The 13,693-nt window shown below is 45.1% G+C and overlaps 1 protein-coding gene across 1 annotated transcript in view; it reads right to left on the minus strand.

The window, feature by feature from the left end:
- MUC16 (mucin 16, cell surface associated) overlaps positions 1-13,693 on the minus strand; it is a gene marked incomplete at its 5' end in the record, with an annotated part of 94,513 nt that overhangs the window by 20,571 nt on the left and 60,249 nt on the right. The window contains 10 exons of the mRNA XM_080675431.1: positions 406-578; positions 1,028-1,095; positions 1,187-1,314; positions 3,625-3,696; positions 3,804-3,976; positions 4,597-4,664; positions 4,920-5,044; positions 5,685-5,857; positions 12,116-12,183; positions 12,385-12,509. Coding sequence (XP_080531557.1) covers positions 406-578; positions 1,028-1,095; positions 1,187-1,314; positions 3,625-3,696; positions 3,804-3,976; positions 4,597-4,664; positions 4,920-5,044; positions 5,685-5,857; positions 12,116-12,183; positions 12,385-12,509 — 1,173 coding nt within the window. The remainder of the gene's footprint in view (positions 1-405; positions 579-1,027; positions 1,096-1,186; positions 1,315-3,624; positions 3,697-3,803; positions 3,977-4,596; positions 4,665-4,919; positions 5,045-5,684; positions 5,858-12,115; positions 12,184-12,384; positions 12,510-13,693) is intronic.

A 13,693-nucleotide genomic window follows, 5' to 3' on the forward strand; every position in this document is an offset into this window, starting at 1 on the left:
AGGGTGAAGGAGAACAAATGCTTTCCAAAACTGAAGTGGGAATGAAACCCAGGAAATAGGGGCCAGGAATACTCACTGGTGGGAGTCATGGTTGTGACTTGCAAGGTGTAACCTGCAGAGAGAAGGCGAGAGGAACTGAGCGAGTTTTGGGACGAACATAGAGATTAAGGGAAAGGGATTTTTGTGTGTGATAAAAGTAGAGGTAAAAGGCAGTGGAGAAATATTCAAGGAGGAGGCAACCAGGCAATGAGATTCAAGGTGGCTAGACCCAGTGATTATTTCATCACAAGGAAAACTGAACCTGGACCAAAAGGAAAAAAGGATGGATGATTTATTGCTTTAAAGAAATGGAGGCAACACAAACCCCAACTGGGAAAGAGATCATGGTTGTAGCTAACTCCTCACCATTGACGTGAAGGCTGTTCCTGTCCAGGGTGAAGGAACCCAGCCGGGTGACACCATGGGTCTCATGGCTCAGCTCCCAGTACAGCTGCTCTCTGTCCAGCCTGGGGCCCGCATGGTCAGAGTGGTGGGTGCAGACAATGTCCACACCAGTAGCTGCTCCATGTTTCTCAGCCCTGGAGAAGGAAGGACATGGGGATGTGGGATATGGAAGGGGGTCCTTTTGGGTGTGGAAAGTGAAAGGGAGTAGGCTGAGGAAATGCTGAAGGGGTAGCTCTGAAGCCTTGTTGGGGCTCTCTTAAATGTTTCTTATCTGAGCCAACCTCTCACAATTAGGCACAGAAAACATTTTAATTAGAATTTGCAGACAGGATACAGTAGTTCTCTAATAGAAGAACCTTCAATGAAAACAAAATGTTCTCTGAATTACATGAACTATAAACAGGGTGCTTCATTTCTAAGCCTTGAGCATTTTCACTACCTCTGGGCATGAAGAAGCATGGAGGTATCATGGAGGGTGCTGAAGGCCAGCAGTGCCAGGGACATGTCCAAGAATTAAGCCCTGTTGGCTGGTGTATGAGGGTCCACCTGGCCTGATAAGTCACTCTATCTGGGGGGGTCTCACCTGAGCGAGGCCAGTCTGCAGTCTGAGAAGAGGGGGCCGACACTGGTCTTACTGAGCAAGAGCCGCAACTGGAGGGGAAAAGCGGGTAGTGAGCAGAAGGGCTGATGGCTGTGGGCAGGCATGAGGCGGGGCTGACGCTAGTCGTTGAAGAGCCCTCACCTGGTGCTGTAGGACCCTCTCAGTGGAATTGAACTTCAAGGAAGCTGGGTGCCCCATGTCCTCTGTGTAGTGCAGGTTGGTGATGGTGAAGTTCAGGGTGAAGAACACCAGGGTGGGGGCAGTGGCTGCTGTAGAGGAGGAAGAGAAATATGTTCAGCTGGGATCACAGTAAACACCAAGGGTGCCTGGGGCTCTAACCAGGGGGCACCAGCAGTGGACTAAGTATAGCCACAGGCTGCAGGAGCTGAAAGAGAGAATGTTATGCAATTGCTAAGACATCGGGAACCTCCACTCATTTATTCAGTGAGCATCTATTGAGCTCTACTGTGTGAGAGGCTCTGTGCTGGATTCTGTGGATCAAAGATGAATAGGGCATAGTCTCCTAATGTGGCCAGGAGAGGGATCAGAGCATTATGATGCAGGGAAGCCAGAAGATGTACCATTCAAAGACAGACACTCCATCAATGACTGGAGAAAGCTTCCCAGAGAAAACATCATTTCTGGTCTCACCAAAAGCTCAAATAAGAGTTAGGTGACAGGAGCTGAGCAAGTGGAAAAAGTGCTCAGGCAGAAGGAACAAGGCCCGACAGGAGGGCAGAGCAGTTGCACTTAAGGAACTTGAAGTCCTTGCACTGTGGCCTTGGGGGAGTCTAGACATGAAATTGGAGGGAGCCTCTGAGCCCAGGAAGGGGAGGCAGTGTCTATGCAGCTCAGGAGTTTGGGTGTTGTTTGTAGAGCAGGTGGTCATCCAAAGATTCTCAACAGACAGGAATTATGTTAACATCGGGAGGGAGGCTGCAGCTGCTGTGTGGACTGTAGCAGGCTAGAGTGGAGGCATCTGCAGCTGCCCTAGCAAAAAATGCAGGTGGCCTGAATAAAGGCTGAGTGATGCAGATGCAGAGAAAAGAAGGACTCATGAGATATTCCGTAAGGAGAGGAGATGATCTGGTGATGGATGGAGGTGGAAGGTGAGCAACAGGGTGAGTCAAGTTTGGCGCCTGCCTTGGTGATGATGAGAAAGAATAAGTTTGGGAAAAGATGATGACTTTAGGGTCAGAGACCAAGGGGCTGGATGATGTCTAGGAGGTGGGTGGACCAAAGGTCAGTAGCAGCTGTATGATGTGGGCTGGACTCAGGATCTGGATTCTGAGCAGTTGGATCCTGATAGTTAGGTGGTCCCTGAAATCCATGCAAATGAATAAGTGAACAACAAGAAAAGTGATCTAGTAAGTGAGTAATGAGAGAAGTGATCTAGTATGAGTGATTTTGCAGAGAGGTTTTGATGCCTCCTACCTATGGGCCTGTGGAGGGGGATGGAGCCAGAGAAATGAAGGGTATGGATGTCACAGGAACTGAGGAAAACAACCAGGAATAAAATCTAAATTGTACTGTAATCTTAAGGGAATGGTGGCATTAGTGGTGGGTCTAGTTATAAAAATGTACACCTCTCTCTATGCACCATTTATCCTGGGGTCAGTTGTGTGGGGAGTAGGGAGGGAGGGTGACTCCTTACACTCCCAGTTTAACCACATTCCTATGCATGACCTCTGGACTCCTTCCCATCCTCTTGGGTGGGGGCAGTAACAGGAGGAAAGAGTTGGCTGGTTGAGCAGCTTATTTTTAGGGACAGGGCAGTGGTCACAGGTACACAGAAATCTGAAATACTCACTATTGGGGGTGGTGGCAGATGACAAATGGGTGTAACCTGTAAAGAGAGGGAGAGATGGTGAGGAAGGGGGAAGGAAGACATCTTCCATGGGAAAGCAAATTGGCCTGACAGCGTGGCTCAGTAGTTGAGTGTCAACCTATGAACCAGGAGGTCACAGTTAGATTCCCGATCAGGCACATGCCTGGATTGCAGGTTCTATCCCCAGTGTGGGGCATGTTGGAGGCAGCCCACCAATGATTGTCTTTCATGGATGTTTCTATCTCTCTTTCCCTCCCCCTTCCTCTCTGAAATCAATAAAGAAATAAAATTTTAAAAATTGGCTGTTGAAGAGGAGATGGCAGCTGGACTCATGGCTGGGATACATTAAAAGGAAGACTAAGTGCTCACCTGGAAGACACAAAATTCACCCTCCCTGCCCCGGAGAGGCAAAAGCCTTGCTCAAATCCCTCTGAAATGTGAGGCCCCAATCAATGAGAATCTGAACTTGGAAGCTTGTTGCCATAGGGCCTCCTCAGTGGGAAGAAGGAGACCCAGCCCCAACACAGCCCCTCAGCATTGATGTAAACACCTGCATCACAGAAACTGGGGAGAAAGCATCCCCAGTACTCGAGTGGGAACATTATCATTCTGGAGATGCCAGGGAGAAGGTGGCCACTTCTGGACTCTATGGGTACTGGTCCCCATTTTCCCCAGGCAGGAGGTGAGGTGGGGGTGGGGCATGGAGGCAGTGGACTCCTGGCCTCTTTCGTTACTAAGGCCTGGGAATTACAGGGCTGTAGAGACTTCTGAACATCAGAATACTCACTGCTAGGGGTGGTGGTCTGGGTTTGGTAGGTGTAACCTGCGAATGTGGAGAAACAAAGTGAGAAGGGGAGGGATTAGGGAAAAGGGCAATGGAGAGGGAGGATTTAAAACAAGCTGAGATGCAAAAAAGATGGCCCTCCTCACCGTTGATGTAGAAACTGTCCTGGTCTAGGGTGTAGGGGCCCAACTGGGTAAAACCTCCAGTCAGCAGGCTCAGCTCCCAGTACAGCCGCTCCCTGTCCAGCCCGGGGACCACAGGGTCAGGGCGGTGTGTGCAGACGATGTCCACTCCAGTGGCTGTCCCTTCCTTCTTGGGCCTGGCAAGGGTGGATAATGGGGGTGACAATAAATGAAGTGAATTCCTAGGGAGGGGTGCTGACAGTTCTGGGGGCAGGATAGGAATGAGCCATAGGAAATGAGGAGGCGGTAGAGAGGTGAGAAGTCAGACTTAGATTCTCTGAGCTCACTGACTCTGGCCATCCTCACACTGTGAGCCATCAGTGGGTGGGAAAATTATTAAATTGCAAGGCAGAAACTGTCAGTGGGTGAGAAAATTATGATTAAATTGAAATGCAGAAACCTGCGTCCTTAAGGCCTTGGGACAGGAAAGCTTATCCAAGAGACATGCATAGAGATGGAATTTGGGATTAAAGCAAGTGGAAGACACATTTGTCTGAGAAAAATGCTGAAAACCTAAAGGAAATGCCATCACTGGTCAAAGGGAGGGACTAGGGATCCAAGCCTGCTGATGAGCCCTCAGAATCTGGGACAGTTGGTAGGAGGAGGTTCAGTCAGAAGAAGCACTGGTCCTGGAGCAAACACCTCCTGAATTCCACTTCTTCTCAGAACTTAGACATGGAGGGCAGGGAGAAGCAGAACAAACTCCTCAGATCTGGAAGCACCTGAGGCTGCTCTGGCTGGATATACAAGGTCTCACCTGAGGCGGGTCAGTCTGCAGCCTGAGTAGAGAGTGCCCACACTAGTATTCTTGAACAAGGCCTTGAGCTGTGGGTGAGGACAAGGGAAATAGATGGATGGAGAGGCAGGGGAAAGATGGTCATCTAAGGTTGGGTAGGAGAGACGTGGGCAGGGCTAGCACTGATGGACAGGGCAGGAGTGGGAGGGGTTGTCACCAGTGGGCAGGAGGGAGTTTAATAGATGGCTTAAATGAGCAGGAGAGGGTGCAGTGGGTGGGGCTGGCATCAGTGTGCTTGACAGAGGTTAGGTGGGCAGATCTACCACCATGGGCAGGGCTCTCACCAGGCGCTGCAGGAACTTCTCGGTGGTATTGAATTTCAAGGAGCCTGGAGGCCACGTGTCATCTATGTAGTGCAGGTTAGTGATGGTGAAGTTGAGGGTAAAAGGCACCAGGGGTGGTCCTGTGGCTGCAACAGGGGAGGGAGAGGAGAGCCCACACTGAGTCAGGCCTGGGGTGGATGTAGGGGGCAGGGCCTGAGGCCATGATCCTGAGACCACTGGCCATCTCATTGGAGACACTGTGAGGACTGATGGTCCTTGTGGCCTGATTCCAGAATCACCAGTGTTGAGGTTAGAGTGACCATCACTTGCAGCAGGTGAAGGAGAGAACAATTTGGAAGCTTATCCAGCTTTGAAGGAGACGATTTGCACCTAAACTTATTATTTATCTCAAATCCATTGCTAACTTATTTTCCTCCATCCATCCACCCATCAACATTTAGTGGCTATTTCTCTGTGTTCAGCTAACAACACAAAAGTGATTCATAGCTGTGTGGTATTGCAATGACTCCCCAGCCTGTGTCCCTGACCCTTTCCCTCCCTGAGAGCTGGAGATGTGGGCAGGGGTCTGTCACTTCCTTTCCTGGTAGGGTAGAGGGGGCTTCTAAAGGCTACTCATCAGTACTCACCATGGGGGGTGGTTTCTGAAGTCTGGTGTGTGTAACCTGCAGAGAGAGAGAAGGTGCTGGATGTAGAGAAGGAATAAGAGGCATGCTGGGGGAGCATGAGGACTCAGCAACACACAAGGAAAAGGTGGCCACTGCTCACCATTGACATAGAGACTGTCCTGGTCCAGGGTGTAGGGACCCAACTTGGTGACACCTTGGGTCAGCTGGCTCAGCTCCCTGTACAGCTGCTTTCTGTCCAGCCCGGGGCCTGCAGGGTCAGGACGGTAGTTGCAGGCTGTGTCCACACTGGTGGCTGCTCCATCTCTCTCAGGCCTGTGCAGGTAGGGACACAGAGGCAGAGACAATGAGGATCCATCTGCAGAAGGTCCTTGAGAACACTGTGGGGCACCACAGTGAAAGTTCAAAGTGGTGCGGCTCTTTCCAACAGGAATGTTGTAACTTCCATCATTGAGTGAATTTGCTCCACATTGTAAAAACAGTTCCATAAGAGGCCACCTTCTGTACAGGACTCCCTTCACTGGCCTCCCTACCCTTTACAATCCATTCTGTGTGCAGCATTCCATTCTATGTGCAACTCTAAATGGAAATCTGTCCTTGTTAGACAGATTTGCTGAAAACTTTTCACTCTCTACTGCCTGTGAATAAAGCTCCAATGTCGCAAACAGGCACATTAGGGTATCAAAGACCTTCTTTGCTCACCTCGCCTCTCTGCCTCCCTCCTCGAAGGTAAGTACTTCTAATTTGCATGTCCTCTCTGCCTTAGACTCTGCTTTCCCCATGTTATCCCCTCTGCCTGCAACACTCCTCTTGCCCCAGAACTGTGTCTCCTGGCCATCACTTCTGCTCTCCAAGGATGAGGTCTCATCCCAGTTCCTCATAGGTCCTATACTTCCCTCATTTCTCAGCACTTCAATGTTGTCACTGGCCACCATTTCTCATCTACAAAATGGGTGTAATCATGGTATCCAGGTATATCGTGTGAGGATTAAATCTATTGATATTAGTAATTTGCTTAGAATAGTGTAATTAAAATATATACACATATTTGCATATAATTAATATAATACACAATTCTAAAGGACAGAATCTGCTTTGGCTCCCATCAAGTTTTTGGAGCAGAGCACTGAGCTTTGTACACACTAGAGGCCCCAGCAATGTTTGTGGATGGAAAGAAAATGCGTGGAACTCCAGGCCAGAGGAGTGGAGAGGTCACGTTCACTAAGGGGCATCGGCACCCGAGGCTGGGCTCTAAGGAAGGTGACTTTCATTCCATCTCTCTCTGTTCTGGCACCTCAGGAAGACAGTCCTTTCTCAAATTCTATTTTTGGAGGCCTGGAGAGTTATTTCTGAGAGATGGCCACTAAGGTTCAACCCTCCAAAAGATGTCAGAATAGAGCAGGCCACACATGCTCAGAAACACCCATCACTAGATTGACCTAAGGCCGAGCTCCACACCTCTGCATTGGAAGGGAGAAGACAATCAAATGAAGGGATGATGTGGAATGAGAGTGAACCGGTGGTTCTTCACAAAGAAAAGCGATAAAGTAAGCTTAGTGAGCAAAGGCCTGGGCTCTGAGGAGACTGGGCTTGAATCCTGGTTCTACCATTTGGCAGCTATTGGCTCTGGGCAAGTTCCTGAACTTCCCTGTGCCTTGATGTTTCATACGTAAAGTGGTGAGATTAATAATGATGTTTAAAGAATTTGGGAGATGATGTATGGAAATCATTTAAATGACCCTCTGGATTTGCACTCCCTGGGGGCCTTTGAAAATGTCTGAAGACATTTTTGATTGTCACAATTTTGGGGGATTGGGGTACTTCAGGCATCTAGTGGGTAGAGGCAAAGATGTTGCTAAATGTTCTACAATGCACAGGACAGCCACCCACAAGAATTACCTGACCCCAAATGTCAGTAGTGACCATACGTGAAGAACCCCAATGTCTGATGCATACTAAGTGCTTGCTGTGTGTTAGTCTTCAGAATACTTATATCCAGGAGTGACATCAGCTGCATGGCAGCATGACTGGACCTCTAGGTCTCTCCCCTTTAAGTTACAACAAGTCGAACATTTATAATTCAACAAAGGATTCCATGCTCAACACACAGAGGTGATTGAGATATATCGCACTGAGACAACTAAAGGTGGCATATCTGAGTGAACAGTGGAGATAGGATGAGAGGGGAAAGAACAGAGACAGAAGCTGCATAGAGTCCGGTGCTCCCCAAGACTTCAGCAGACACAATAGCAGGTAAGGGTTGGGGTGCAACCAACACTGGGCAAAGCAGAGGGGCAGAGACAGCAATTGGGTCTGCGTGGCTGGCACACTAAGGCTGGGCCCAGGACCAGGGGCACAGAAGTGGTGCAAGAAGTTGCAATGCTCCACAGCCCACCAATATGAAACAACAGATTCATCAGACTCAGGAAGCACCCACCCTGAGGCCTAAAGAACAGTAAAATCCTTACTCAGCAGATCGCAAAAGGGCTGAAATAAACTTTCCAGCCAAAATAGTCTATACTTAATAGATCAAACCCACAAGGAAGAGTAGACCAATATCTTTGATAAATATAGATGTAAAAAACTTTTAAAAAGTACTAGAAAATCAAATACAACAACACATTAAAAAGATAATACATCATGATCGAGTGGGGTACACTCCATGGACATAAAGATGTTCAACATAAGCAAATTGATCCCTGTGATGCACATATTAATAAAATAAAAAACAAAAATCATATGATCATATAAATTAATGCAAAAAAGCCTTTGACAAGATACAACATTCATTTATGATTAAAACACTTAATATAATGGGTATCGAAGGAAGGCATCTCAACATAATGAAGGCCATATAAGACAAACCCCTCGCTAATATCACCCCCTATGGTGAAAAACTGAAAGCTTTAACTCTAAAATCAGGAGCAAACAATTATGTTCACTCTCATCAATGTTATTCAACATAGTACTGGAAGTTCTAGCCAGAGCAATTAGGCAAGAGAAAGAAAAAAAAAGGCGTTCAAATGGGAAAGAAGTAAAATTGTCACTTTTTGCAGATGGCAAGAATCCACCAAAAAAGTGATTAGAACAACAAATACAATAAAGTTGCAGAATATAAAATTGATGTACAAAAATCTACTGCATTCCTATAGACTAACAATAAAATTTCTGGAATAAATGAAAAACAAAAACAAAAAAACACACCACCAATTCCATTTGCAATTACAACAAAAAGAGTAAAATACCTAGGAATAAACTGAACAAAGAATGTGAAGGACCTATACAATGAAAACTACAAGACATTGTTAAAAAAAAATGAGGAAGACAAAAAGATAATCATGGATCAGAAGAGTCAACATTATCAAAATAGCCATATTACTTAAAGCAATATACATATTTAATGCAATCCCCATCAAAATCCTAATGGCACTTTTCAGAGAAGTATAACAAACAATTCATCAAATTTGTATGGAACCACAAAAAAGACCCAGATAGCCAAAGCAATCCTGAGAAAAGAAGAACAAGGCCAGACGTAGCATAGTCTCTCACTTCAAACTATACTATAGAGCTACAGTAATCAAAACAGTATGGTATTGGAAAAAAAACAGACATGCATACAAATGGAACAGAATTGACAGCCCAGAAATAAACCCACACGTATATGGGCAACTAATTTTCTACAAAGGATCAAAAACATATAATGGAGAAGAGAAAGCCTCTTTAGTAAATGATGCTAGGAAAATTGGAAAGCCACATACCAAAGGATGAAACTATACTGTTATTAAACACCATACACAAAAATTAACTCAAAATGGATCATAGACCTAAACATAAGACTGGTAACAATAAAATAAATAAAACGAAACATAGGTACTAAACTTATGAACTTTGGTCTCAGAGAAGCTTCTGTGTCTTTGATCCTAAAAGCAAGGGAAGTAAAAGTAAAAATAAATGAATGGGACTGCATCAAACTAAAAAGCTTCTGCACAGCAAAAGAAACCAACAACAAAACAAAAAGGCAAAAATGAGAGAAGATATTTGCAAACAATACCTCTGATAAGGGGCTAATATCCAAAACATATAAACTATTCCTACAACTCAACAACAAAGAACAAACAATCCAGTTAAAAAATGGGCAGAGGACCTGAACAGACACTTTTCCTAAGAAGACATACAAATGGCCATTTACACACATATGAAAAGATGCTCAACTTCACTAGCTATAAAGAAAATGCAAATTAAAACTATAATAAGATACCACTTTACCCGTGTTAGAATGGCTATTATCAACAAGACAAGAAATAACAAGTGTTGGACAGGATATGGAGAAAAAGGAACCCTCATTCACTGCAGGTAGGAATGTAAACTGGTTACAGCCACTATGGAAAATAGTATGGAGTTTCCTCCAAAATTTAAGCATAGAACTACCATATGATTCAGAAACCTTTCTTCTGGATATCTACTTGACATTTTTTGAAAACATTTATTTAAAAATATATATGCACCCGTATTTTCATCGCAGCTTTATTTATGATGCCAAGACATGGAAATAATGTCCTTCAATGGGTGATTATATAAAAAAGATGTGGTAGCTATATGCAATGGAATAGTACTCAACCATAAGAAAGGATGAAATATACAGATTTGATGACAGCATGGATGAATTTTCAAAGTATCATGCTAAGTGAAATAAATCAAATGGGGAAAAAATAAGAAGCTTATGATTTCACTCATATGTGGGATAGAAAACAGCAACAAATGAACAAACAAAACGAAGTCATAGATACAGACAATAGGAGAGCTTGAGGAGAGGTTGAAGAGGGTAAAGGGGTCAAATATACCAGGTGTACCGGTTAATAATGCGGATTTTGTAATAAAAGAAAACATGATAATTTCAAGAGAAACATCAAAAGTGCTTTATTCAAAGTAATGTCCATTGCTAGCTACACATTTCCCCCATATTTCAGGTAATTTATGGATACGGTCCCAATAGAACTTTTCTTGTTTTGAGGCAAACCATTCAGAGACCCAATTTTCCACTTCTTTGTACGTTTTGAAGTGCTGCTCAGAAAGTGCGTGTGCCATCAATCGGAAGGAGCAAGGTCTGGTGAATACAGCGGGTGGGTTAATATTTCCCAGGCAAGATCTTTTAATGTGTCTTTAACTGGTTTTGAAGTATGTGATGGTGTGTTATCATGAAGCAAAATTACTCTGCTGTGTCTTCTGGCCCATTCTGGTCCTTTCACGATCAAAGCGTGGTCCAAATTGATTATTTGTTGGTAGCTATCAGTATTAACAGTTTCACCTGGTTTTAGAAGCTCATAATACACCACACCTTCTTGATTCCAACAAACACAGAGCAATGTCTTCTTTCTGAAGCGATTTGGCCTTGCAGTCGATGTTGATGGTGAACCTGGATTAACCCATGATTTTGTGCATTTGGGATTCTCAAAATAAATCCACTTTTCATCACTAGTCACAATTCGATGCAAAAAGACTTCCTTTAGTGCCACTGAAGCAACATTTTACTGATGACTTTTTGGTTTTCCATTTGTCTTTCGTTCAGTTGATGTGGCACCTGTTTTCCTTCCTTTAAAATCTTTCCCATTGCTTGTAAATGATCGGAAATTGTTTGCTGAGCAACGTTTAATCTTTCTGCAAGTTGTTTTTGAGTTTGACACGCATCTTCATCCAATAATGCTTGTAATTGTTGGTCTTCAAACTTTTTCGGTTGACCTGAACGTTCTTTGTCTTTCACATTGAAATCATCACGTTTAAAGCATTTAAACCAGCGTTCACAAGTATCTTGAGATGGAGCACGTTCACCATAAGCTTCCCAAAGTATACGATAATTTTCAGCAGCACTTTTCTTCAAAATAAAGTAATGAATTAAAACTTCCTACAAATGCTCTTTTTTTTTGGCATGAAATTAGAAATTTTTAAGCATAAAAATATCTATGATGTTAACACCTTCAGCAAATTTGACATATGAAGTTTTGAAGCATGCTGTCAATACAACAAAAGAGCATACATATCAAATAGCATATATATCAACATATGTGTAACTCCATCTATTGAAAAAAAATCTGCATTATTAACCGGTACACCTGGTACAGTGATGGAAGAAGACTAAACACTGGTTGGTGAGCAAACAATGCAATATACCTCAGTATTACAGAATTACACACTTGAAATTTATATAAGTTTAGTTATTAACCCATGTCACAACAAAGAATTCAAATAAAAAAAAATAAACATATGCAGTGTGGGTTGTGGGCATGGTAGGCTATGGGTTTATTCTTTGTGAAGGACGAGATGCATCCTTATGAAAGAATTCAGTGCATACTTTCAGGTTATTATGTTTTGTTTTGCTCCTATTAAATATTGCATGTGAAATTAGAGACTCTTGAGGATGGAAAGGTCCAGTGCAGAGACCAGGGGCCAGAACTGGAGGGACAGTGGCTGTTTCAGGTGGGGAGCTGGAAAAGGCTGAGATCAAAGGGAGGACCCAGCCCTAGAAGACTGTGGATAAAATCTCACTGTGCCTCACTGGGACATCTCTGGTGATCTTACCTGAGCAAGGTGAGTCTACAGCTGGAGTAGAGGAGACTGATACTGGTGTTCTTAAACAAGGATCTGAGCTGTTGAGGGAGGAGAAAGAGGTGAGTAGAAGGACTGATAGGGAAGGGCAGGAGCAGGGCTGAGGTGAGAAGAGCAGGTCTGGCATCAGTTGGAAGGCAGGAGAGATGAATGGAGCATAGGAGAGGTGGGGGACTGATAGCAGTGGGCATGGTGGGCATCAGTGGGCAGTGTAGGAATGAGGTGGGCAGGAGGATACTTACCAGGTGCTGCAGGATCTTTTCTATTTTGTTGAACTTCACTGAGCTTGGATGTTGCATGTCCTTCATGTAGTGCAGGTTTGTTATGGTGAAGTTAAGGGTGAATGGCACCAGGGCAAGGACAGAGACTGCAGTGAAGTTGAGAGAGAAGATATCACACCCTGAATCACTGCCTGTGCTAAATGTAGAGGTCAGGGGCAGAGGGGTGGCGTCAGTCTGGTATTCACATCTGCTGCAGAAGCTCAGAATGTCTCTCCCCAGAATAGGAAAGCTTTATTTTGAACAACATTAGTAATAATAATCTATACTAATAAAAGCCTAGGTGGCCCTGCCGGGGTTCTTTTCCCAGCCTTACAAAGTGTTCAGCAATCTGGAGAAAGGGGCTGATGCGTAGATTCAAGAAGGAGTCCAAAGATGAAAGATAATTTTGAAAGGCACTGGGGGTAAGAAAAACTTCAGCTAAAGGAACTGAAGACTACTCCTTGTCTAAGGACCCCGTGCTATTTACTTAACACAATTTGTCCTAAGGCAAGGTGGAGATATACACTTCAAAGGGTAAGGTTTCAAAGAGTTTATAGAAGCATTGTCAGTTTGGGGAATAGCCTACAGCTGTTCAGGTTTTGGCCAACAGGAGGCAATAAAATGCCCTGAGCTGTCTGGCAGTAAACAATTATCCTATTCAGGTTTGGGGGAGATGCTTTTTAGCTGTTGGAACAGGTAAACTACATTTGTGGCTCAGCCATTGTTGAGTCCAACAAGCTTCACCAACCTTTTGATAAAACTCTTGTAATTATTACATGCTGGAATTGGTTCCCGGCATGGCCCTCATGTGCCGCCCCCACATCGTCACAAGATGGCTGCCCCCATGTCATCACAAGATGGCCGCCACAAGATGGCTGGCAGGAGAGGGCAGTTGTGGGCGATCAGGCCAGCAGGGGAGAGCAGTTGGGGGAGAACAGGCCGGCAGGGGAGGGCAGTTGGGGGTGATCAGGCCAACAGAGGAGGGCAGTTGGGGGCGACTGGGCTGGCAGGGGAGGGCAATTGGGGGTGATCAGGCTGGCAGGGGAGCAGTTAGCGTTGATCGGGCCAGCAGGGGAGCAGTTAGGGGGCGATCAGGCTGGCAGGCAGAAGTGGTTAGGGGCAATCAGGCAGGCAGGCAGGCAGGCGAGTGGTTAGGAGCCAGCAGTCCCGGACTGGAGAGGGTGCAGGCCAGACTGAGGGGACCCTCCCCCCCATGCACAAATTTCATGCACCGGGCCTCTAGTCTATCTATATAAAAGCCTAAGCGACCATCGCAACCGAACGAATGACC

Source organism: Plecotus auritus (genome assembly GCF_963455305.1).
Source record: "Plecotus auritus genome assembly, chromosome: 6".
NCBI classification, from domain to species: domain Eukaryota; kingdom Metazoa; phylum Chordata; class Mammalia; order Chiroptera; family Vespertilionidae; genus Plecotus; species Plecotus auritus.